Consider the following 23,390-nt stretch of genomic DNA (forward strand, 5'->3'; position numbering starts at 1 on the left):
AGGACTTGAGACTTGCACCGGCTGCTCATATGACCATCCACCACCTGCTCCCATGGCATCACCTGACCCTGATCGGGTGGGGGGGAGGGGGGGCAACCAGGAGCTACACCTTGCTGAAGGGTCACATGCGGGATAGTGGAGGGAAAGAGCACCTTACACCTCCTTTGGTAGAGACATGACTCCACCCAACCACTCCTGAGCAAATAAATTAGTGGCTTCAAAGTGAAGGGAAAACTACTTTGTAAAGATGAGATAAATAACAGTAATGTGGTTCATGTTTTGTCTTTAGCATTAACATTCAAAGTTATTCCTTAAGAACATTACCAAACAAGATTTGATATTCACTTATTGAATGTGCATGCATGAAGATTGTAACTGGAAGCTTTCCTGCCTGTGATGGCTTATATTTCATCCAACATTACTAGAAACATCAGTTACATTACAGAAAGTTCCACCAAAAGTAACACTCTCAGACATCCCACCCTGCAAAAACTCATTTCAGTGAGGTAGCACCACTACCTCCGCCCCCCACAACCCCATATCCACCCCATCCCCCCGCCCGGTCGACCTCCAAGGGTGCATGTGCATGTATACAGGACTTTTGATTATGAAAGAACACAATTTATTTGATGACAGTTTGGAACTATTTACAAACATATAAATTTAAAAATATATATATATATTCCTTGTTGATTATTTTGTTGGCAGTCTCAATGCTAATGCAAATAGCTTTTCTATTTCTTTTGTAAACTTTCCTTATACTGTGCTGTGGCTTGCTTGGCAGATTTGAGCATTTTGCCGGAAGACTCAACCTCATAGCAGTCTGTGTCAATGAATTTGTTAATTTTGCAGGACATCAGATTCATTATTATATATTATATTATCATGGAGTCATTTTTTATTCTATTACAACTTTCAGCAAGTTTACAGGGAGTTCGGCCTCATCCTTAGCTCCTTAGCAGCTAGCCAGCTAGTTTAAATAACGTTAGCTATGCTGATGAATGAATGAATGACACCTGTTAAACTCACCTCAACATGTCTTTTACATTCATTTAACCCATCATGGGCAATAGAAAAGTCACTGTTGCAAACAGTGCAGTTGCTCACTGCGCTGTCATTATTTTTGACCCCTATTAGGCAGGGATACGCTTTAGTGCAGTCTGGAAGTACGTTTTATATTTTCTTTCTTTGGAGCACTCTGCCATGCTGCTGCAGGACATTAAATTGAACTGATGGACAATGAAAGAGAGAGAGAAGTTGACTGTAAAGCTCACCCACAGAGCAAACTGGTAGGTCTACTTAGCACAAAGACAGACCAATCAGGATGCTCTCTGTCACTCATTCTCTTGCCCTCGCTCGATCGCTCTAAAAAAATCGATTTCCAGGATATTGTATATAATTTGCGGGTGTCAGGGAGCTGCTATCAATATGCTGGAGACTCCCCGAACTTCTGGGAGAGGTGAGATTGTCTGCACTCTTAAAAGCCTGAAATTGATTCTAGCAAATACCATAGACGATGCCTGGCCTGCTGCATTCCACCAGCATTTTGTGTGTGTTGCTAGCAAATATCATTCTAGTTTTATTTACCTAATTCAGCCTTCAAACATACGGAATAAGAAATAACAGTGAACCATTTGTATTGTGTTGTTTTTTCCCCATAAAATATTCAAGGTAAACCATTGTTTTCACTGTGGATGAGCATTAACCAAAGCTACATTTGATTTGGGTACAATCTACTCTGGTGCACCCTGACCTCATATCGCCTAGGGAAGCAGTTACGCGACTCGTTAACATTGGTCATGTATTTGCCGGTGTCTTCCCAAGCGCCAGGGGGCGGGCTAATGCGGCTCCCAGCGAGCAGGGACTGGCTGTATTAGCGTCCTCCCAGAGCCAGGGGGCGTGATCTCAGGCGGTGACCAAACCGGTTATGGGGAAACTGGGAATTGAGGAAGGATAAAAGAAATAAAAGAGCGGAAGCAGGAAGGAGAGAAGCATATATAAAAAAACATACGAGCAAAAATCTTGCTGGACCGGCTAGATAGCTGTTGTTGGGACTGCAACAACACTTAGGGCCACGGGTGAGGCCTGAAGTGGAAGAGGGGCAGGCTGCTGGGTCCAAGCTCGCCGTTTCCAAGGTGACGGAGGCCGGAGCGGAGAGGGAACATGTCGCTGTTTGCGAAGAGAAAGACGGTGGAGGGTGAGCAGCGGCGATGTCCTTTTAAACGGTGTAACATATTGCCCCAACGGTCTGGCCCGAGCCACAGTCCGATATTCAGGATGGACCTGATCGTAGGCCCGGCTGGGATGTGGTTGAACGAAGGGGTGGGGTGGTAATTTTAGGAAGGTATTTCATTATCTAGCAAAAAATCTTTTGAATGGGTCAAGGACGGCTCTATAGAACTGCGCGACTTTCTACGCCTTAAACAAAAGATTGTCAACGTATTCCTAGTAATTGAAATGCTGGTGTTGTAGTGAATTTCACAACGTATTGATTCCATCGGAAAGCTAAAAGCAAAGAAACTTATATTAAAAGCTCTGGGACATGTGCCTCCTGCTGGGAGTAAGATACTTGTGACAGGAGTTTCTTAAGATTGAATCACTGAAGATTCAAGAATGAATTATATACGTAGGTCATTTAGTTTGTTTTAAAAGTTCCCTTGTTATTGTTCTCCTTTTACCTCAGTATTTTCAGTGCCATAATGTTCTACTTACTTGTTTCACTTCTCTTTATAATTCCCAATTAGCACCTTTTCTATTCGTTTAGTTCCCATTGACTTGCTCTGGGCCAAAAAAAATTTTGTACCTTTTAATAAAAGCTGAAAATATTGGGGGAAAAAAACTTGGATCAAGCAATATATGTGGAAAGAGAAACTGTTATGTTTTAGATCAAAGACCTTTCATTAGCTGAAATTATGTGTTTTCCATTTAAATATCAACTGTTTCTCTTCCAACAGATGCTGCGTACCATCCAAATGCATCTTGTTTTTATTTTGCATTTAAAGCAGACTATTTTTCTTTTTCTTTTTACTGCCCTTGATTGTACCTAAGGGTTTGCTCATCCATTACTTTGTTCCCATATGTCTTATTTATAATATGAGATGAATCCTTTTGGCTCCCTAGACATGCTCAGCTGTTGCATAATATCAAGGATGATTTTTTTCCTCAACACTACAGTTCCAGTTTGGCACCATGTTCCTTAATTCCATTAAGATCCAAAGGTCCATTAATCTTGATTTTGAATATGCTCCACATATTCCACAATAGCCTCCACAGCTCTGTGGGGTTGATAGTTCCAAAGATGCACCACCCTCTGGTGATAGAATGACTTCTGTCCTGAATGGCCAGCCTCTACTTTGAGATCTTGACCACTAGTTCTGGACATAACAACCCGTGAAAACAGCAACTCCATACCAACATTGTCAAGCTCCACTTGCATTTTGTATGTTTTACTAAAATCTTATTCTTCTAAACTCGAGAGTTTAGGTCTGTGACCATTCATCTCTCAAACAATCAGCCTGATGATTCATAGCTACATGCACTCAACTCCTGGATAAGGTGCCGGGACCTGTACAGAATGTGGAAATGCTCTTATTACCACCTCCTGTTAGCGGTTTAACTACCCATCATTATTTGCAATAAGATTTGGGTAGGACTGTGGAGTGTGATCTATTGACTGAAGATTGCTTGGGTCTTTTGCATCAGAACCAAGTGTATTTCCTGATACGATCTCCTCCAGGACCCTATAGAACTGGAGCAAGATTTCTCTTCTTTGGTACTTGAGTTATTTATGGACAGGATAAGCAGGTTTAAATTGATGTTAGTTGCTCCAAGGGGAATCATCAGAAAATTATTTGGAAGTGCGCTTACTGGTATTTTTTTTTGTGAACCTTCAAAATGAAGTATGTCCAGTTCTGGTGTAGCAGAGTTAAGTGATGTTCAGTCAATGAGTTGCACTAAAGCCCTACAGGCCTACCAAAATCTAGTTGTGAATGACGGTGGGTATTTAAACAGCTAACAGAAGAAGGAGGTGCTAAGGACATTCTCATCCTCAACACTCATGTGATTCAACAAAAAAGTGCTAAGGAAAAGGCTGATACTTTGGTTCAGCTGAAATGGTGTATGCTCTGTATTGACTTCCTTTGGACAGCTTCCATACCCTTCCACAACAAGACTGAAATCGGAGAACATCCCAACTGTAGTACAGCTATGCCTCTAGCCAATTTCTTCTAGTACGGCTGCAGTACAAAAATGTGGAAGGTTGCCTGTTTGCATAAGTCAGGACAAATCCAATCTGGCTAATTATTGACCCTTCAACAAAATGATGGAGGCTTTCATCAACAGAATTATCATTGCACTTAATTCACCAATAACCTTCTCAGCAATTCCCAGTTTGGGTTTCACTTGTGTTGTTTTACTGCAGACCTCCTAACTGCCTTGGTCCAAATATGGACTGAAGAGCAGTATTTCAGAAATGAGGTGAATGTGATTGCCCTTGATATCATGACTGGGTTTGATATTGAGACACCATGGTAAAACTGAAATTGAGGAGCATTAAAGGGACCTCAGTGGATAGTGTCAAGGTTGAGACAGCAATAGGAGTGGATTGATAAGTGGTAAATGTAGCGGTTACTTGAAATCAAATCAAAACTGCTCAGAGACAAAGCATGCGGGCTGACACTGTATGACATGATCTAAATAATGAATTTCCGGAGTTCAAAAGAGTATGTTTGAACCATTGTTCATCTTTGCTGGTTTCTTAATAATCTTGTAACAATAAAAAACAAAAACTAATGATACAACAAAATAAGCTGTAGCGATCTTAAGCTGTAGCAAAATTAGCGAAAGTAAGCGTCAACAAAAAATATCACCCCGCTTCCCCCAGGTCTACTCCCTGGCTCTAACTAGATTAAACAGAACTTAAGACAGAGTATGAATATGGAACTACACTTATTCACCTCTACCATGCCCCCAACCCACGTGATAGATTACCCATAATAAAATGTGCAACACAAAATACAATACAGACTGACAGAAAATAGATACATGGCACCTACAGTAAATAAGATTTGCAGTTAACAAGTACCAGGTAATGATCAGCTCAAACAAGAGAATCCAACAGTCTATAAAATGGCATTGCCATTGCCAAATACTCCTCCATCAATATCTTGAAGGATCTCATTAACACAACTGCATCAGCCATATCAATGATGAGTACAAGAGCAGGTAAGAGGCAGTGTATCCTGCAGTGTCTTACACTTAACAGCCCAAAGCCTATCCACCATCCATAAAATGCATCAGGAGCATGAAACACTCTCCACTTCCTTAGGTGAGTTCAGTATCACCCAGGACAAGGCACCCCACTTGATTGGGAACCGAACAGCTTGACTGTTAATTCATCTCATCACTGGTGCTCAGTCGGTAATAGATTTGCACTATTTACAGAGTACACTGATTATTTACACAGGCTTCTCTGACAACATCTCTTCTAAACCACAGATTCTACCACCAAGAATGACAAGGGCAGTGTGTGCTTGGGCACATCACCACTGCAAGTTCTCCTCCTAGTTTCATACCATCTTGACTGAGAAATATCTACTGGTTCTTCATTGCCTTTGTGCTGAAACTCCATCCCTAAAAGCTCTGTGAAAGTACCTTCATTAGAAGAACTGCAGCTGCTCAAGAAGCAGCTTTCAGCCACCTTATTCAGAGGAACCAGGGATGGGCAATGTAATGCCTGCTTTGCCATAGTGTCCAGATCCTGAAAATCAATTTTTAAAGGAGTGTTAATAAGTCCTATCACAGAAGTCGTGCTCTTCATTGGAATAATGAGCTTAGATCTTTGTTTTAAAGATTTCAGGAATCATTCATGCTGAGATGTAGTGTGTTGTTAGCTTGAGAGGTGACTCATTCTGGACGTAGTCACATGCACATTATTATTTTATTTTATATGTAGTGATTGAGAATGTTGTCAGGAGATTGGACCACAGATTACAACACTCCAGCATGAGGAATATCAAATTAATTATTGACTTTTTTTGCTCGGGTGTGACGTATGGTTAAGAGTCCCAAACAACACTATTGGAAAATAGCTAAATCGTCAAACCTGAACCAAAATTTTTCACACTACATATGCATTCAATTTAACAAGGATATGCACAGGTTGGATATTGGTTGTGAACTTTCAGAGTTATGAACTGTAAAGAAGTATGCAGAAGTACCACTGAAGTTCAGCCAGTTAGAATGTTGTAGCTGTGCCAGCTGTCAATTTGGCTTTTTTTTGTAATTTTTTTTATTGAAGTTCATCAAACATACGTTTCCATAAGATGTATTTCAGACATTGTACATATATATCATATAATCATATATATCACAAAATCTCCGCAAAGTATTTATCTGGGCTATACACTTATAGAAAAGAGTGGAAAGAAAAAAACAAGCAAAAGGAAAGAACTATGTACAAGTAGGGAGTGATTTTTTTTTAAACAACAGATTCATTGATTTGTGAGAATAAAATCAGGCCTATGAGGCATTATGTAGTTAAACCATTTTTTCCCAGTATGAATCAAATTGTTCCGGCTTATGATTAACAGATGCTGTTATCTCCTCCATTTTGTAAATGTCCATTGTAATTTTCATCCATGTATTTAAAGTTGGGCTCTCCTGTGATAACCATTTCCTAGTAAGAGTCTTTTTACCAGCCACCAACAGTATATTCATCTCTTTTCAACCATTCTTGAGGTATATATCCAAAATATATGGTCTTACTCTGCAAGGGTATTTCACATTTAAGGATGTCTTGTAGGGCATTATGTATCCCCCTCCAATAGTTTTTGATAACAGGGCAGTCCCAAAAAATAGGATAATGATTTGCATTTTGATTTCCACAATTTCTCCAGCAAACAGGGAGGTTACTATCATAATGGGATTTCTGAGAGGGTGTAATAAAATATCTTATCAAGTTTTTCCATTCAAACTCCCTCCATTTCTGTGAATTGGTACACTTCCACTGATATCTCCATATTGTCCATTCTTCCTCAGATAAAATTATCCCTCCTTCCTTCTCCCATTTTGTTTTAATGTATGAAGTCGAATGCATTTTAAGATTTGACAACCCCTTATACATGCTTGAAATGATTCTACTACCATTATCTGAATTATATGCTTTTCTAAAGAGCTCTATCAAGCATGTATTTGCCTTGGTTACATTTTAAAGCGTCTTATTAACATATTGTCTCATCTGTAAATACCGATAAAAATCTTATTTTTCTAATAAGTGTTTCTCTTTAAGCATTTCAAAACTGAACAGTGTTCCTTCTTTCATTATGTTGCAAAGAACCGTTATTCCTTTAGCTGTCCAGTCCTTAAATCTAGCATCCAATTTATTTGGTGTAAAATCAGAGTCATATGCACACCATTTAAGAATTGCAATATCTCCCTCTAGATTATATTCTTTTATAGTGGTTTTCCATATTTTAAGAGTCAATTTCACCCATGGGTTATCAATAGTACTTATGTACCTTTGCAGGTTGTTATCAGCCAAAATTGCTTATATGGGGATGGGAAGTACCCACTCCTCAATGTTTTTCCATTGAGAGTCATATGATGGGTTGCACCAACATATCACAGCTCTCAACTGTGCTGCAAAATAATAATCTCCACCCCCCCTTTTCCTTTGCTAATTGCAAAGTTTTGAGACGAACTCGAGGCCTTTTACCCTGCCAAATATACTTTGATAGCATCTTGTTCCATTCATTGAATTGATTTTGATTAATCTCTATTGGTAGGGTCTGAAAGAGATATAACAGTCTGGGCACTATTTTCATTTTAATAGACTCGATCCTTGAACTGAGACTGAAAAAAGGAATCAGACTCCATCTTGCCACATCTTCCTTAATTGCTTTATATAGAGGCTGATAATTACATTCTGATAATTTTGCCAAATCTTTTGGCATAATGATGCCCAAATATTTGAAAGACTCTGTGTGCCATGCCCAGGGGTATTGACTTTCAATTTCTCTTGGTGGGCTATAGTAATATGAAAGTAATTGGGTTTTATCTGTGTTGATCTTGTATCCTGATAATTGACCATATTGTTCAAAAGATTGCATCAATTTAGGTAAAGAGTATGTTGGTTGCCCTTGATAGATCAAAATGTCATCCGCATAACAAGCCAATTTATGCTCTGTCCCTTTAATAGTAATTCCCCTGATATCTTCATTTTGTCTGATGTATTGAGCTAATGGTTCCAGATATAGCGTGACGAGTAGCGGTGACCATGCACAAAACCTGTCTCGTGTCCCTTTCTAGGGTAAGACTATTTGATAAATATCTATTGATTTTAATCCTAGCAGTAGAGTTGTCATATAGTGTCTGTATAGTTTTAATAATTGTCCTTGGAAACCAAATCTATGTAAAACTCTGTAAAGAAAATTCCAATTAACCGAATCAAATGCGTTTTCAGCGTCCACGCTTATCACTATTGCTTCGATTTTATTTTTTTGTATATGATCCAAAATGTGAAGTGTCCTTCGTATATTGTCTTGAGTCTGGCATTGTCGTATAAAACCTGTCTGATCATTACGTATCAGTATGGGTAGAAACTCCTCTAATCGTTTGGCCATGATGGAGGTAAATAACCTATAATCTACATTAAGAACGGATATTGGTCTAAATGACCCGCATTCTATTTTATCCTTGCCTTCTTTCGGTATAGCTGAGATTATCGCTTCCTTCCAACTGGGTGGCATTTGTGCCTTTTTTAGAGCCCAGTTCAGTGTGGGGAGTAAAACAGGAATTAACTCATTTTTAAATTCTTTGTACCACTCTGCCATATACCTATCTGATCCTGGTGAATTGCTTAATTTAAGCCTACTAATTGCAGCTTTTAATTCAACTTCAGTTATGTCAGCAGTCATTGTTCTATTTTGTTCTTTGCTTAAAGTGGGTAACGCTAGAGAATTCAAGAAGGTGTCAGTTTGGGTTATGTTTCCCCCTGGAACTGGAATATAGAGTTTTGTAAAACACTTCAAAAGCTTCTTGAATTTCACTTAGCTTATTTTTTATCATTTTCATTCTTGGGTCCCTAATTCTATGAATTGTATTTTCAGCTATCTGTTTTTTCAGTTTCTAAGGCAGTATTTTCATAGATTTCGATTCACTTTCATAATGTCTCTGTTTCAGAAACATTAAGTTTTTCCTGATCTCTTGCTTAGCCAAATTATTTATTTCATTCCTAATTCTTTTAACTTCCCCTAATGTATCCTGTGCCAAATTCAATTTGTGTTTTTTTTCTCTAGTTCCTTCAGCCTAATTTGTAATTCCTCATGTTTTATTCCTTATTTTTTTCTTATATGAGGCTATCGCTATAATTTTCCCTCTTAAGACCGCCTTCAGAGTATCCCATAAAATGGGAGGTGAAACCTCTCCATTATCATTAAATTCTAAGTAGAGACCAATTTCTGTTTTAATTTGTTCCTTAAAGTAAGGATCATTGCGTAGGCTTAAATTTAGTTTCCCAATAGTATTCTTTGGTTGTAGGTTAAAATCAACAGATAAATATATAGATGCATGGTCACTTATATGTATTGTCCCAATTCCACAGGTGTTTATTTTGTCTTTGTCTTTTCCAAATTTTATGAAATAGTCTATTCTTGTATATACAGAATGTGGAGCAGATTAATGAGTGTAATCCCTTCTGTCAGGGAAAAGGTCCCTCCATATATCAATTAAACCAACATCCTCAAAAAGTGTATTAACTTTCTTATGTAAAGATTTTGTTTCATAGGTTTTACTATTGGAAGAGTCTAAGTTTGGTTGTAATTGTAAATTTAAGTCTCCCACACATATCAGGAGACCTTCTGTTTCCGTTACCATAATATCAGTAATTTTCTGAAAGAAACCAATATCACTTCCCAGGGGTGCGTATATGTTCACTAGAGTAACTGAATTGCAGTCTATATTCCCCTTTACCAGAATATATCTGCCTTCTTTATCTTCCGTTTTGAATATTGTTTCAAAATTTAGCTTACTTGAATATAAGAATAGCAACTCCTCTCCTATGTCCTGATTTATATGAGGAGAAAAACAGATTAGTGAAGCCCATTCTCTTTAGTTTTTTATGCTCATTATCACTTAAATGAGTTTCCTGTAAATATACTACATTGACTTGTTCTTGTTACATTTTGGATAAAATTCTCTTATGCTTGATTGGATTTAATAGCTCATTTACATTAAAAGAAATGAATTTTACCTTGTCCTTAGCCATCTGTATTTATCTGTCAGTGTATCATTGAAATTAGAATAAAACTTAATCGATCTACTCCCTGAACAAATAAGAACCAAGAAACTCAAATAATAACAAAAATGGCAACAAACGTGTGATTCCAAGGCTGAGGTCTCTAGTAAATGACCCTGTGATGAGCTAGAGGAAATGTGTAGCTGTGGGGGATAACCCCTCCTATTTGTGAGTTGAGGGTCCCCATTGCAGTATTCATAAAAGTCAGTGAACAAATGCATTACACAGAAAAGATTTCCCTGTGTACTCCTTTTTTTTTAATTTATATATATATATACACACACACACACACACACACACACACACACACACACACACACACACACACACACACACACACACACACACACACACACACACACACACACACACACACACACACACACACACACACACACACACACACACACACACACATCTATATACTCATTTTGGTGGGGAAAAAGGAGTAAGCGAGCGAATAAAGAATAACAACTACGTAATATAAAATCACATTGTAATAAGTATTTCTCGAGATAGGTATATCACCATGTACTTTTGCTTCTGTTTAGCTTCTCAACATTTTTAAAGTTAGCCATACCTTATGGCTCTTCTGAAGGGGCTGAGGACTGTCTTTGGGAAACTCCTGGTCTCTTCCTGATATGTTTCTCTCGGCTTACTCCTGTCTGCTGCCTTCTCGTTTCTTGCATTATTTCCCAAGCTGAGCGGACAATTCCTCAGCCAGGCTTTCTTTCGTTTTGGTCATGCTGACGGGCAACCCTCTGGCCTTCATGTCTGTAGTCGCCTCTTCCACTGTCTGGTACAACTGCAATGTCGTAAAACTGCTTGATGTTTAGCAGGGTACGGAGTTTGAAATCTAATCTTATTTTGCTTTAATACTCGCTTTACTTCGGAGTATTCTTTGCATTTCTGGAGGACTGCCGGTGGGGGGGGTAATCTTGGTCAAAATATATTAAATTATCCTCTAAAAACACTCTCTTTTTACCCCAGGCCTTTCATAGAATCTCCGTCTTGGTGCTGTACCGAAGGAATTTTATTATAATTGAGCGTGGCTTTCTATCCTGGGTAGGTTTTGGGACGAGCGTGCAGTGCGCTCTTTCGACTTGCAGCTTCATAGCCAGGGGAAGCTCCAGCACATCCTGCAGTAACTTTCCAACAAACTCCGTCATAGACGGGCCCTCCGCTCCTTTGGGAACGTTGTAGATTCTGATATTTTTCTGCCATAATCTTCCCTCCAGATCAAGCAGTTTACCTTCTTGGTGATGTATGATTTTTATTGTCTTGCTCAGTATCCGTTCCACATTTTGAATGCGATCTTCCACCTTCTCAATGCGAGTCTCTGCCACCGCTATTTTTTGATTAACGCTGGTGAGCTCTGCCTTAATATCATGGAGCTGCTGCTTTATATTTTTCTGGACCTCCATTATTACTTGCAGGATTTTGAAGATATTCGCCACTTCGTCTGAATGAGGCCCGGCGGCCACCTTTCTCGCACGCGGTCGGGTTGGAGAGCCGCTTGCTGCAATCCTCTTGGACGCAAGCTCCGCAGTGTCGCTTTTTTTATTTCCATTCTTTTTCCCCATTCTTACCCCTCTTTTCAGTTCAAATATTTTTTGAAAAATATTATATTTGACGGGTTAATGGGGCTTAATACACATTTTTCCGAATGAGCTAGTGACTTAAGCTGCCGTTCTCGACGAAGACGTACCCAGAAAACCTCAATTTGGCTTCTTAACCTCAGTCTATCTCTTAGGATATTGGGTCATTGGAACCGTAACTTTCTTAATGAGTCAAAGTAGATGGATGATTGTTTATAGTAATCAAGAGTATTAGCTACCTGACTGGCTTAGAATTTAATTTTATCACCATGTAGAGTCATGGGATCATACAGCACCAAAATTGGGCCTTTTTAAGTCTGCATCTACACTAATACTATTTGCCTACATTAGGCCTGTGTACATCTATTCCTTTTCTCTTTAAGTACCCATCCAAGTGCTTTTTTACACTTTGTATCTGCCTCTATCACCCCTCTGGTAGATTGTTCTATTAAGCCACCACTTTCTTTTGCTGGAAAAAAAGACTCAATTCCTTAGATCTCCGTTAAATTTCTCCCTTCTTGCCTTAAACCTGTGTCCTCTAATGTGAGGCTTCCTGTCCTGGAAAAATAACACTGATAATGTATTTAATCTATGCTTCTCAAAATTTTTAAACCTTTATCCCTTAACAACCTGCATTCCAATGAAAATAAATATAGCCCATCATTCCAGACATCTTTTTGAATCCATTCTGTACTCCCTCTATTGCTACCTCATCTTTCTTGTAGTATAGTGACAGAATTGTACATAGTGCTCCTAAGTAAGAAAACACCAGGTCTGTCTTCCTAAAGAATCAGTGATCTCGTGTGCGTGTGTGTATTTCAGGTGCCGATGTCTTTCCTTTTCAAAAATGGTGAAGCAATTTACAGGGATGAGTTGCCCTATCTAATCATAATAGATGTTAGCAAATGACTAATTGTTGATTTTTATCTGAGATGAGACAACATTGATAACTGCGCTATTGTGTTTAAAAATTCTCAATTTCCTTACAGATGTAATAAAGGAACAGAATCGAGAGCTGAAGGGTACTCAAAGGTCGATAGCCAGAGATAGAGCAGGTTTAGAGAAACAAGAAAAACAGCTGGTAAGTAGATTGGAAATCACCTTAATAAAAATTCAAGGTCAAACGTAACAGTAGACATCTAGCATTCCTCTTCATCATTATAAATATTGATGTGATGTGAAGCCTGAAGTTTTTGAAGTTATCTCAGAGATTGAATCTTGAGAGAAATAGCCAGATGTAACCATTTGGTAAATGCTTGATGTTTCTAGTGTTACGTACCAGCAGCAATAGATCACAAATTGAGTTAGGTTTTAATGTTAAAACCATTGTATTTATTAGTATCTACCTAAAATATAAGAGATTAAACAAAATAAACAGAAGTTAACAGTGTTATGTATGTGTGTGGCTCCCAAACTGTCAAGCTTAAGAATAGTTCTTAAAGTCTTAAGATGGAAAACTAGAAAGGTCCAGTAATCCATGGTATGAGTGAGGGGAGGGACTGGTAAATCCACGTTAAAATGTAGAGAGGAGGCGATCATGAAGAATTCCACAGGTTCCACGCTGGGAAAACGAATTAACAGTCACTGAAGGTCTTATCCATTGAGTCATCCTGAAATCCACGCAGAAATATCACAAGGTGACAGTCACGGAATATTCCTTAGCACCAGCGGTTACCACATAACATACCTGAAACCATGTAAGGGTTAACAAAAGCAGTCGCCACAGAATACACCAACAAAATCCATGTATGGATCATACAATGTGACAGGTGCACATCCAATGTGTAGTTAATCAACCCAATCCTTTGGGCATGGGAAAGTACCAGACTTTAGCCATTGTCACAGCAAGCTACAACCAGCAGCTTGCGGTCCAAAGTTCGTTTGTTTGTTCTCCCCCCTGCCCTAAAATCCCAGCGGTCTGTCGCAGCTTGTTATACTGACATCATACTCCCACCTCATCCAGGCATTTTAAAGTGACACCCACAGTAAATGAAACTATGGTCATATAACACTAGACTGTGACCTGTTAAGGTATTTGTATATAATGGATATTCCAATTCTTAATTTACAGTTACTAATAAGCGATTGTATATTTGCAACATGTTTTAATTTTAGATTTCTTGTTTTATGTCAATTTACTAATATTTATTTGAACTTATTTAGGAAATGGAGATTAAGAAAATGGCCAAGTCTGGCAATAAAGATGCCTGTAAGGTTCTTGCAAAGCAACTTGTGCAACTGCGGAAGCAGAAGACCCGTACATATGCTGTGAGCTCAAAGGTCACTTCCATGTCCACTCAGACAAAACTCATGAACTCACAAATGAAGATGGCTGGTGCCATGGCAACTACCACAAAGGTATATTTAAAAGTATATACGAGTAACATCTGCAGCAGTGATAACAGTACAGGTTCCCTTCCGAAGGTAGAGCATTCCCATGAAACCGTTTATAAGCTGAAATGTCGTAAAGTGAAGAAACAGTTACCATTAATTTATATGGGAAAAATTTTTGAGCATTCCCAGACCCAAAAAATAATCTACCAAATAACACATAAAACATAAAGTAACATGAACGTATAGTAAAAGCAAGAATGATATAAGTATACTGCCTATATAAAATAGAAATATTGTATGTACGGTGTAGTTTCATTTATCAAAATCAGGAAGACAGCGAGCCAAAATGGATGTGGAGAAAAAAAAAATTGGCACATACACGTATGCATGCACAACTGCCCGCACAAGGCTTCACGGTCATGATAGTCTTTCTCAGGGTAAACATATGTATAAAACAGGCGTCTTTTTTTTCGTAAAAGTGAAAATCCTCTTTGGTTAGCGAAAACAGGTACTAATATAGCTCTTTCGTAACAGCGAGCTGTCATAAAGTGAACATTCGAAAAATGGGGGCCACCTGTATAATTAATTTGCTCATTAATATTCCTGGGAAGACTGATTTAACTAAGATGTAGTATATAGGCCATTGTTGGATTTTAATGAGTACAGTAGTTGTAAGTTTGCTGATTTTATTGGTTGAGGTTAACATTTATCAGAAGTCTGAGTAATACATCCTTGTCGTATTAGAATGGATATTGAAATTTACCATTGTCCATTTGCAATGGGGTTCATTTTTTTTTGCCTTGCAATCTTTGGTGCTAACAGTGGAACAAGAGGAGTTGCTGCTTTACTGTTCTGGTGATCTGTGACAGATGCTGATCTCTGTTACTGTGTGAGTTGACATATTCTGTTCGTGATCATATGAGTTTTCTTTGGGTGCTAGGAAGTCTGCTTCTGTGCTGTATCTCCCTATGGCTGGAATGCTTTTTAAGTCATTCTGAATTCAGTCAGAAACAGGTTGATGTGAAGATGTTATTTTTCTGGAATGGAGAGAATTGGGACGTTTTTAGCTGAGGCTGCAGCCAGTGACCCGGAGAAAACCATTAATGCTGTCAATATCCTTGTATTTAGTTCTCTTGCTAGGTAATTAACCTGCAGGTAGAATAAGCAATTAGAAAGGTAAATGGAGTGTTGGCCTTTATTGCAAAAAAATTTGAATACACAGATTGTGCTATATTCTCTAATTGTATAGGGCCCTGGTGAAACTCCAAATGAAATTGTGTGTATAGGCCTGTTCTCTCTAGGAACAGGCCTTTACCTAGGGAAAAATAGAGTGCATTGAATGTTTACCAAATTGATACATGGGCAGATGGGTTTGTTGTTTGAGGAAAGATTAAACAGACTGGATCTATAAACTCTTGAGTTTACACGAATGTGAGGGAGTTCCATTGAAGAGGGAGTTCCTAACAGCCTTAACATCAGATAATATTCCTTGCAGGTGTGTCTGGAACCAGAGATTTCACTCCCATAAAAGATATTGCTCTTTTCGGATAGAGATGAGAAACAATTTCCTTCCCCAGTGGAAAGCAAATCTTTGGAAATCTGTATCCAAGAAGGCTATGGAGGTGTAGTAGCTGAATATATTCAAATCAGAGACTTGTAGTTTATTTATTAATAGAATCAAGGGACATGGGCGTGGTACAGGAAAGTGACGCAGAGCTTGATGTTGTTGAATGGAGGAGCAGGATCGAGGTAATGGATGATCTAATCTTGCATTTCTTTTATGTTCTTGTGCTCAAGAAGATGGAGATGCTTGCAGCCACCAGCTCAGATGGTATCATTGTGTGTAATTTAGAGGATAACATAAAGCAAGATAGATAGTCTGATGAGAAATGAATTGGCCTGCAACTAAGTTAGGGGTTCAAGGAAAGGAGCAGCTCACATGAGCAAGAAGTCACACATGAGGTCTGCTGTAGGTGACTCCGATGAGGGCTTTGAGATATTAACATAACAGTCAATAGACAGAGTTAGGTTGATGAGTATGTACAGTGAAATTTATGGTGCTTTGATTGGTTTGTCAAAAAATTGTATTGAACGTCATGATGGATTTCAGCATCAGTTTGCACAAGGCTTTGCACAGTCACTTAGACTCCATCTTTCTCATGTTGGAATCGTTGGTCAAGTTAATTCAAACCTTCATGGACCCAGCGATATTCAGTGTCTGGCATTTCTTGTAGTATTCTCCACTGGAAATCAGTAGCTTTTAACAACCTTTACTGTAGTCATTGGGGTGACACTGGACTTGGGCAAACATTTGGAAAATGTTTAATAATAATTCAATTTGTTTATATGATTATTTTGTTTAGCTTCTATTTGTGTATTGTGCCAAACAGAAATTGTGATGTTCAGTGACTGGAAAAATTAGGTGGTGGTGTGATTGGTTAGTGATATTTCATTTGAATTAGTTTTTTTAAAAATATAAGATGTTTGGATGATACAAGGTTATTGAGATTGATTTCTTTTCCTTTTGAAGTTCCTGGTGATCGCTTTATAAGTTGGCAAGTACTGAACCATTGTGGATTTTGACACATGTGGTGTTATGAAATCAACAGAAACATTTTCTCAGCACAGTTTTTCTGCCATATCAGACACACTTCATGTGGCAGCTAAGCTTTGCTGTGTGAATGATATCAGGATTACATGCTTGAGTCATGGTAGCCTTTGCTGCCTAGCATTCACCCTCTTACATGGCAACCAGGGTTGTGGAGAACATATCAGAAGATGGTCAGAGTAAATTCTTATGTGTATGGGAGCCACTGAATTGACTAGAGGTAATAAAGTCAGGAAAATGTTTTTAAGTAACACACTCACAGCACAAAAAAACCATAACATTTTTATTAACAGTCAGAAATGCTAGCTTTTGGAAATTTAAGCGTTGCTGTGCACCTTCACTGAAAATATAGATATATTTTCACTTGTCAATTATGTAAGACCCATAATACTGCACATCTTCTACATCCATTTGATTTCTATTCACTACAAAATGATAATGTTTTCGGTTCCACTTGGGGAAAAAATGATACTATGTTTCATACTGATCATTTAATGTCTTAACTATGCATTTTGAAAAATTATTTTACTAATAGAAAAATGTGTTCAAGCCAATCTCAATATCGTAAAGGAAAGATGAGTACCTGTTCATGGTTTTTTCATGTCTAGGGGTTTTCATCACCACCTTCTGCTGGTGGATATCTTTGACCAAAATTATACTTTTTTCATTTTATATAGAGATTGTATTATATGAGTAATGGTGCTTTAGAAACCAATTGTGAACTTAGTTTATATCATACCCAGTGTAAACTATGTAATTTAAGTGGATACAGAGGGACTGATTTTCCAACTTAGAAATGTTTACTCTTCAATAACTTTTATTCTAAGATGTACTGAAGTAAATGTTTATTGTTTTAAGGAAAAAATGTTTTGTATTTCAGACAATGCAAGTGGTGAACAAGAAAATGGATCCACAGAAAACCTTACAATCTATGCAAAATTTCCAGAAGGAAAACATGAAAATGGAAATGACAGAAGAAATGAGTAAGTACTAACGTGTGTTAGGCTGTATTTACAAAAAATGATGTGAGGATATTTGTCTGCTATTTGGGCTTCGTGATTTTTTTGTACCAACCAATGTGACTTGGTGAAAATAAAAAAAAACAAATTAAGTAGAAACATTGCAGGTCATTTGAAATGTGAATACTTCCTAAGGTCTTTCCTTACCAAACAATAAAAATTACAGGTAGAGAACTTATGGTGAATTTTCTTTTATAATCTTTATCTTTTGTATATGGTTAATCCTCTCAAAATGAGGGGTGGGGTAGGGGAGGGTGCAATTTCACAAAGAAGAACTTTTTTTAAAGTATTGATTATTGAATTATTTATTTCCCTTTAATATAGTTCCATCTGAAATGCATGTTGCAATTTCATAATTGGGCTAAAATCTTGATGTTTCTGTATTGGTAAGGAGTGGGCAAGGTGGTCTTGTCCGAATGAGTAATAAAAATTTAGAAAGAATTTGCTAATTGGTAATAATGAACTCTTAGTGCACAATATTAGATGATCCTCTATGTCACTGCTATTGACCACAAAGTTTTTGACTTCAACTTTTCTTCATTTGGATATCTGCAAAATAAAGTTGAAGATTAAAATTTCCAGTTTTTATAGAAATCATCATATTGGTCTTTAGAACTGAAAAGAGGTGTCTGTGTTCCCTTTTTACAGTGGCATGGAGGTGAAAGGGCTAGTTTGGGCAAGATATGAGAACTGGAAGAATTTTTTTTTGGCTGAGTCTTTAAGGGACCTTGTATCTAGCTCTTGGAACTCATACTTGACAGGAGTGGTAGAATTATGGATGGCAGTAGAATCATGGATAAGCTAGAAATGGAGATTAGTCCCTTATATGAACAAGATTAATAACAAAAATAAGCTGAAAGTGATCTGTTAGATGTGTTGGATAATGTGTTATACATATAGATGAATCAGTTATGTTCACAAATTGCATAATTGTATACAATATGTCTTTAAAATAAAGGAAATGCCATGAGTGCATTGAGTAATCTGATTCAACAGTTTCCTAAATATAATCACAACAATGGGGAGAAAAAGTCAATGCCTTAAATATTAACACATTTTAGAATCAGGATTATTATCACTGACATATGTAAGTTTGCAATTTGTGGAATGTGTTGTTTTGTGGCAACAGTACTGTGCAGTACATTTTTTTAAAAAAAGTTTAAGTTGCAATGAAATATTTTTTAAAGTAGTACAGAAAGAGAGCAAAATAGAGAGGTGCTGCTCATGGATTCAACGACCGTTCAGACATCTGATGGAGTGGATGAAGCTGTTCCTAAAACACTGAGTGTGTTTCTTCTCCATTATGGTAGTAATGAGAAGAGGAACATCCTCAATGGTGAGAGTCCTTAATGATGGATGCTACCTTCTTGAGGTACCCACTTTTGAAGAAGTTCTCAATGGCGGGGAGGCTAATGCCTATGATGGAGTTTGCTGAGTTGACAATCTTCTGCAGCTTGTATCGATGCTATGATTGGAACTTCCAAACCAAGTGACAATGCAACCAGAATGCTCTCCACAGGACACTCAAAACTGCTGTACAGGTTGACAGTGTTGTTAAGACTGCGTATGGTGTGTTGGCATTTATCAGCTGTGGGATTGGGTTGAAGAGCTTGGAGTATGTGTTCAGTTCTGGTTAGCTCCCTTCAGGAAGGATGTGGATACTATAAAAGTCTACAGAGGAGATTTACAAGGATGTTGCCTGGATTGGAGGGTGTACCTTATAAGAATAGTTTAATTGTACTTGGCCTTTTCTCCTTGGAGTGACGGAGGACAAGAGATGACCTGATAGAGGTGTATAAGATGAGGAGGATTGATCATCTAGATAGCCAGATGCTTTTTCCCCAGGGCTGAAATGACTATTACAAGGGGGCATAGTTTTAAGGTGCTTGGAAATAGGTACTGAGGGGATGTCTGGTGTAAGTTTTTCACACAGAGTGCTGGGTGCGTGGAATGTACTACCAGAGGTGCTGGTGGAAGCGGATACAATAGCCTCTTAGATGGGTACATGAACTTAGAAATATTGAGGGCTTGGGAAATTCTAGGCAGTTTCTAGAGTAGGTTACATGGCATGTAATGTACTGTAAATTTCTATGTTCTATAAACCTTGGGCATATTATTATTTTGTGTATACACAGTAATTTGTGAAGTAACAAACACGCAAATAAGCCTCACCTGTGCATCAGTGGAGCAGCAACACATCACAGCAGCACTGGAGGGAAACAGGTGATGGTTGCATCTTGGAGGAGGGACCAGGCTGTGGTCCATCTTCTAACTTTGGCTTCAAGTAGGCATTGAGATTTGACTGCCTTTTCTTATGTTTCCTCTCATGAAGCTGTTCGCAGTAGCAGGAAATCATGTTGAGAACACCTCTTTTTGCGTTATTGCTTCGTTTCCAGTCAGGGTCATTATCAATGAACTGGTCCATGATTTATATGATCATGGTGATGCTAGTGCTGAGGAATTTTTTTTTGGTGAGGTTTCTTGCTGGTGTTTCCTCTTCACCAGCGATGTGTATGCTATGGAGGTTACTATAGTCTTTAAATCTATCAAACCAACCTCTGCTGGCTGTGAATGTTACTGACATATCTTATTCAACTTAAATATATTTGAAGATGCTTCTGGCCTTTCCCATTATTATCAGCAGGGTTAGAGGCATGTTTTGTTGTGTTTGGTTATATACCCATATATTTAGTCTATTTTTCATTTTTTTCAAACAAATGGGTCCTTGAATAAGTCACCTTCATTGATGATAACTTTAAGGTTACCGTTACAGCAGTTTTATCTTGTCTGCATTGTTTTTATAATTGTTCTGATCGTCGATGTGGCCAATTTTAGCAGTGGCAACATCAACCTGACACTCACCAGCTTCCAAACGCTATATCACTTGCAGTTTCACATCCGTGCTAATGCTTTTCCTAGACATCTTGGATGTACTACCCTCACTAGAAGTTGCAGGCTTTTTTCCAGCCATTATGAATGGGGGAGAAAAAGGGAATAAATTGGTGAGGAAGCAAGATTGTTTACACATGTGGGGGGGCAGAGCATGAACTAATACGTGGCTAGCTGTGAGTGGCTCAGAGCGTATGCAAAGCACTCTTGTTGGCTAATTGAATAGTTATTGTAATGGCGGCTGCTATTGAGAAGCTTTGTTTAGAATTTTTATCATTTAATTTTTCAGTTGAGAATTGATTAACCACATTGTAACGAAACAGCACTATGTGGGTTCTGAGCATACTAGGATAAGTGAGGAAGTTGAAGTTGATATACCATATCTGCCATGATATTGTGAATGTCAGTGCAGACTACTAATCTGTTAAGAGTCATGTTCTTATTCTTTTGGTCTCAGTTGTAATGTTCCTGTATATAAGCGAGGGAATTTTAATAGAACTGAACATGTGGTTTTTTACAGTGAATGATACATTAGATGACATTTTTAATGAGTCAGGAGATGAAGAAGAAAGCCAAGACATTGTGAACCAGGTGTTGGATGAAATAGGAATTGAGATTTCTGGAAAGGTATTTACCGGTTTCATTTTCACTAGTATCTTTATTCATTTACTTATTTATTATTCAGCTTTTAATTTTTTATCTAGTAAAGAACACTGCATGTAAGTGAAATCTGTATTTATTTTCCCTAACAGATGGCTAATGCTCCATCAGCAGCCAGAGGTCTACCTATAGCTTCAACATCAAAATCTACAATTTCAGATGAAGAAATTGAACGACAGCTGAAGGCTTTGGGAGTGGACTAATTGATCTAATTGTTAAGAGGAGCTGAGGATTTTTTTTCTGTTCCTTGGGGATTGCCTTTTATTTTAACTAATTTGGATTTAGTTTAAAGTGGACATTGGATAGTTTCAGGGAACATTGTGGATATCCTTGCATAACTTTAACAATATGTTAATTTCTAAGTCTATAATCTAAAAACACACCCTGTCTACCTTAATAACACAATGCTGCTTTGAAAAAAAAGATCACCTTGAGGATTTCTGGTGTGGAAATAATGTATGTGTGATTAGTAGTGATTTATACAGTATGACTGAAATGTACATCAGACCATTGTACTTAAATTATGTGGCTTCATTTCACATATAACAAGCCATTATTTACAGTTTGCCAATAAGGTAGAAAAGAAATGCAATAATGTTTTAACAAATACTCTTGTGTAATCTAAATTTACATCTCAGTGGACAATGATGCAGGCAAACAGTTGAGTATTTAAGAGTGCTTTCATATAAACTGAAACCATTGAAAATTATTATACACTTCTGGTCTTATTAAGATACAACTTTTAAGGGTGATTTGGGGATGTTGTACAGAAGTTGCATTTTTACAACATGGCTCAACACTCGGGTTGAGTTTTGATTTCTTTCTTTTCCATCCAGATTTCTGGTGGTATAAATTCACTGGAAGCAGAAAAGTAACCTACTGTAAGCCCATATTTTAAAAAGTATTCAGAGATCCATACATGCTTCTCTGTAAACACAGGATAATCTAAGGTGCATTGAAAATTAACTACCTGTATGTATGTTCAAAAGCACAGCACAACTGGCAAATTGCTTCGACTTAAGCATCACATTCTATAGGTAGGAGATGGAGACCGAGTATCTTTACAGTTTAACAATGGCTCATTTAATCCTGGACATGAAATAAACTCTTTGCAATAACCAAGATATTATAGATTTATAATTACAATCTGCATGTGGTAATGTATACTGAGAAGTTTCCTGACAAATTTAAGAAGTGGCAGTTTGGGTTGGTCACAGCCTTGTGGGAATGGTGATGCTTAAATTCATTTTATGTCAATGATGTTGCAGTGGCTGTTAAAACATTTTACAGGCTTTGTTAAGTAAACTACTCCACCTTTCACATTGCTATTTCATTTGTGCATACTGATGCAGTATTTTGAGTATGATTTGAACATTTTTCATTACTTTTGAAAATAAATGTTGATTGCAGGAGCGATGTATTTTCTTTTTTGAGGATCCAGTAATGTTCCTCGCTCACTAGCCACTTTTACTAGCAAATACTTGTGAAGTAAATCTTAATAATGAACACTTCTGATTCCTAGATTAAGCAGTTGGAAGAAAATGAATTCTTTGTGATGTTACTGATTTTGTAGATGTTAAGTGAATATTGTTAGGTATACATTTTCTCTTTGATTTTAAACTGAAGACTGCAATTTGGTCTGAATTAATGAAATAAAATGTTTGCTGTGAAGAATTTCATAGCAGTTTGGTCAACTGGAGAAAAATAACTTCTCTGAAGAAAAGGTAGAAAGGTAAAACTAAATAATTACCTTACTTTGTTTTTAGACGCAAGGGTCTGGATGAGTGCTGCAGTAATGTAGATAGAACTTCTGTGACCTTATTGTTCTAACTATTGAAAAAATGGAATAGAGCTGGTGTTTATTTGTGGGCATTTTTTTGCTTCAGTTAGATTAATGGAAACCTCTTCATAGATTAATAATAAACAAAACTATTTACTGTGAGCAAGTCCACACCGTAAAAGTATGTTTTTTGAATGAGTCAGATTTC

The 23,390-nt window shown here is 37.6% G+C and overlaps 1 protein-coding gene across 1 annotated transcript; it reads left to right on the forward strand.

The window, feature by feature from the left end:
• The first annotated feature begins 1,895 nt into the window (after positions 1 to 1,895).
• On the forward strand, positions 1,896 to 22,814 carry chmp2bb (charged multivesicular body protein 2Bb). Its single transcript, XM_059968653.1, has 6 exons — positions 1,896 to 2,197; positions 12,882 to 12,973; positions 14,056 to 14,250; positions 17,715 to 17,817; positions 21,263 to 21,369; positions 21,495 to 22,814. The coding sequence occupies exons 1-6, from the start codon at positions 2,164 to 2,166 to the stop codon at positions 21,603 to 21,605; spliced, it is 642 nt and encodes a 213-aa protein (XP_059824636.1). The 5' UTR covers positions 1,896 to 2,163; the 3' UTR covers positions 21,606 to 22,814.
• Positions 22,815 to 23,390: the final 576 nt, after the last annotated feature.

This window comes from Hypanus sabinus, chromosome 4 (assembly GCF_030144855.1).
Source record: "Hypanus sabinus isolate sHypSab1 chromosome 4, sHypSab1.hap1, whole genome shotgun sequence".
Taxonomy (NCBI): Eukaryota; Metazoa; Chordata; class Chondrichthyes; order Myliobatiformes; family Dasyatidae; genus Hypanus; species Hypanus sabinus.

Bases quoted from the DNA above. Each gene is read 5' to 3' on its own strand.
- chmp2bb (XM_059968653.1), top strand. From the start codon at position 2,164: ATGTCGCTGTTTGCGAAGAGAAAGACGGTGGAGG. The intron at 2,198-12,881 runs GTGAGCAGCGGC...ATTTCCTTACAG, and splicing joins GAAGAGAAAGACGGTGGAGG to ATGTAATAAAGGAACAGAAT. The intron at 12,974-14,055 runs GTAAGTAGATTG...GAACTTATTTAG, and splicing joins AGAAACAAGAAAAACAGCTG to GAAATGGAGATTAAGAAAAT.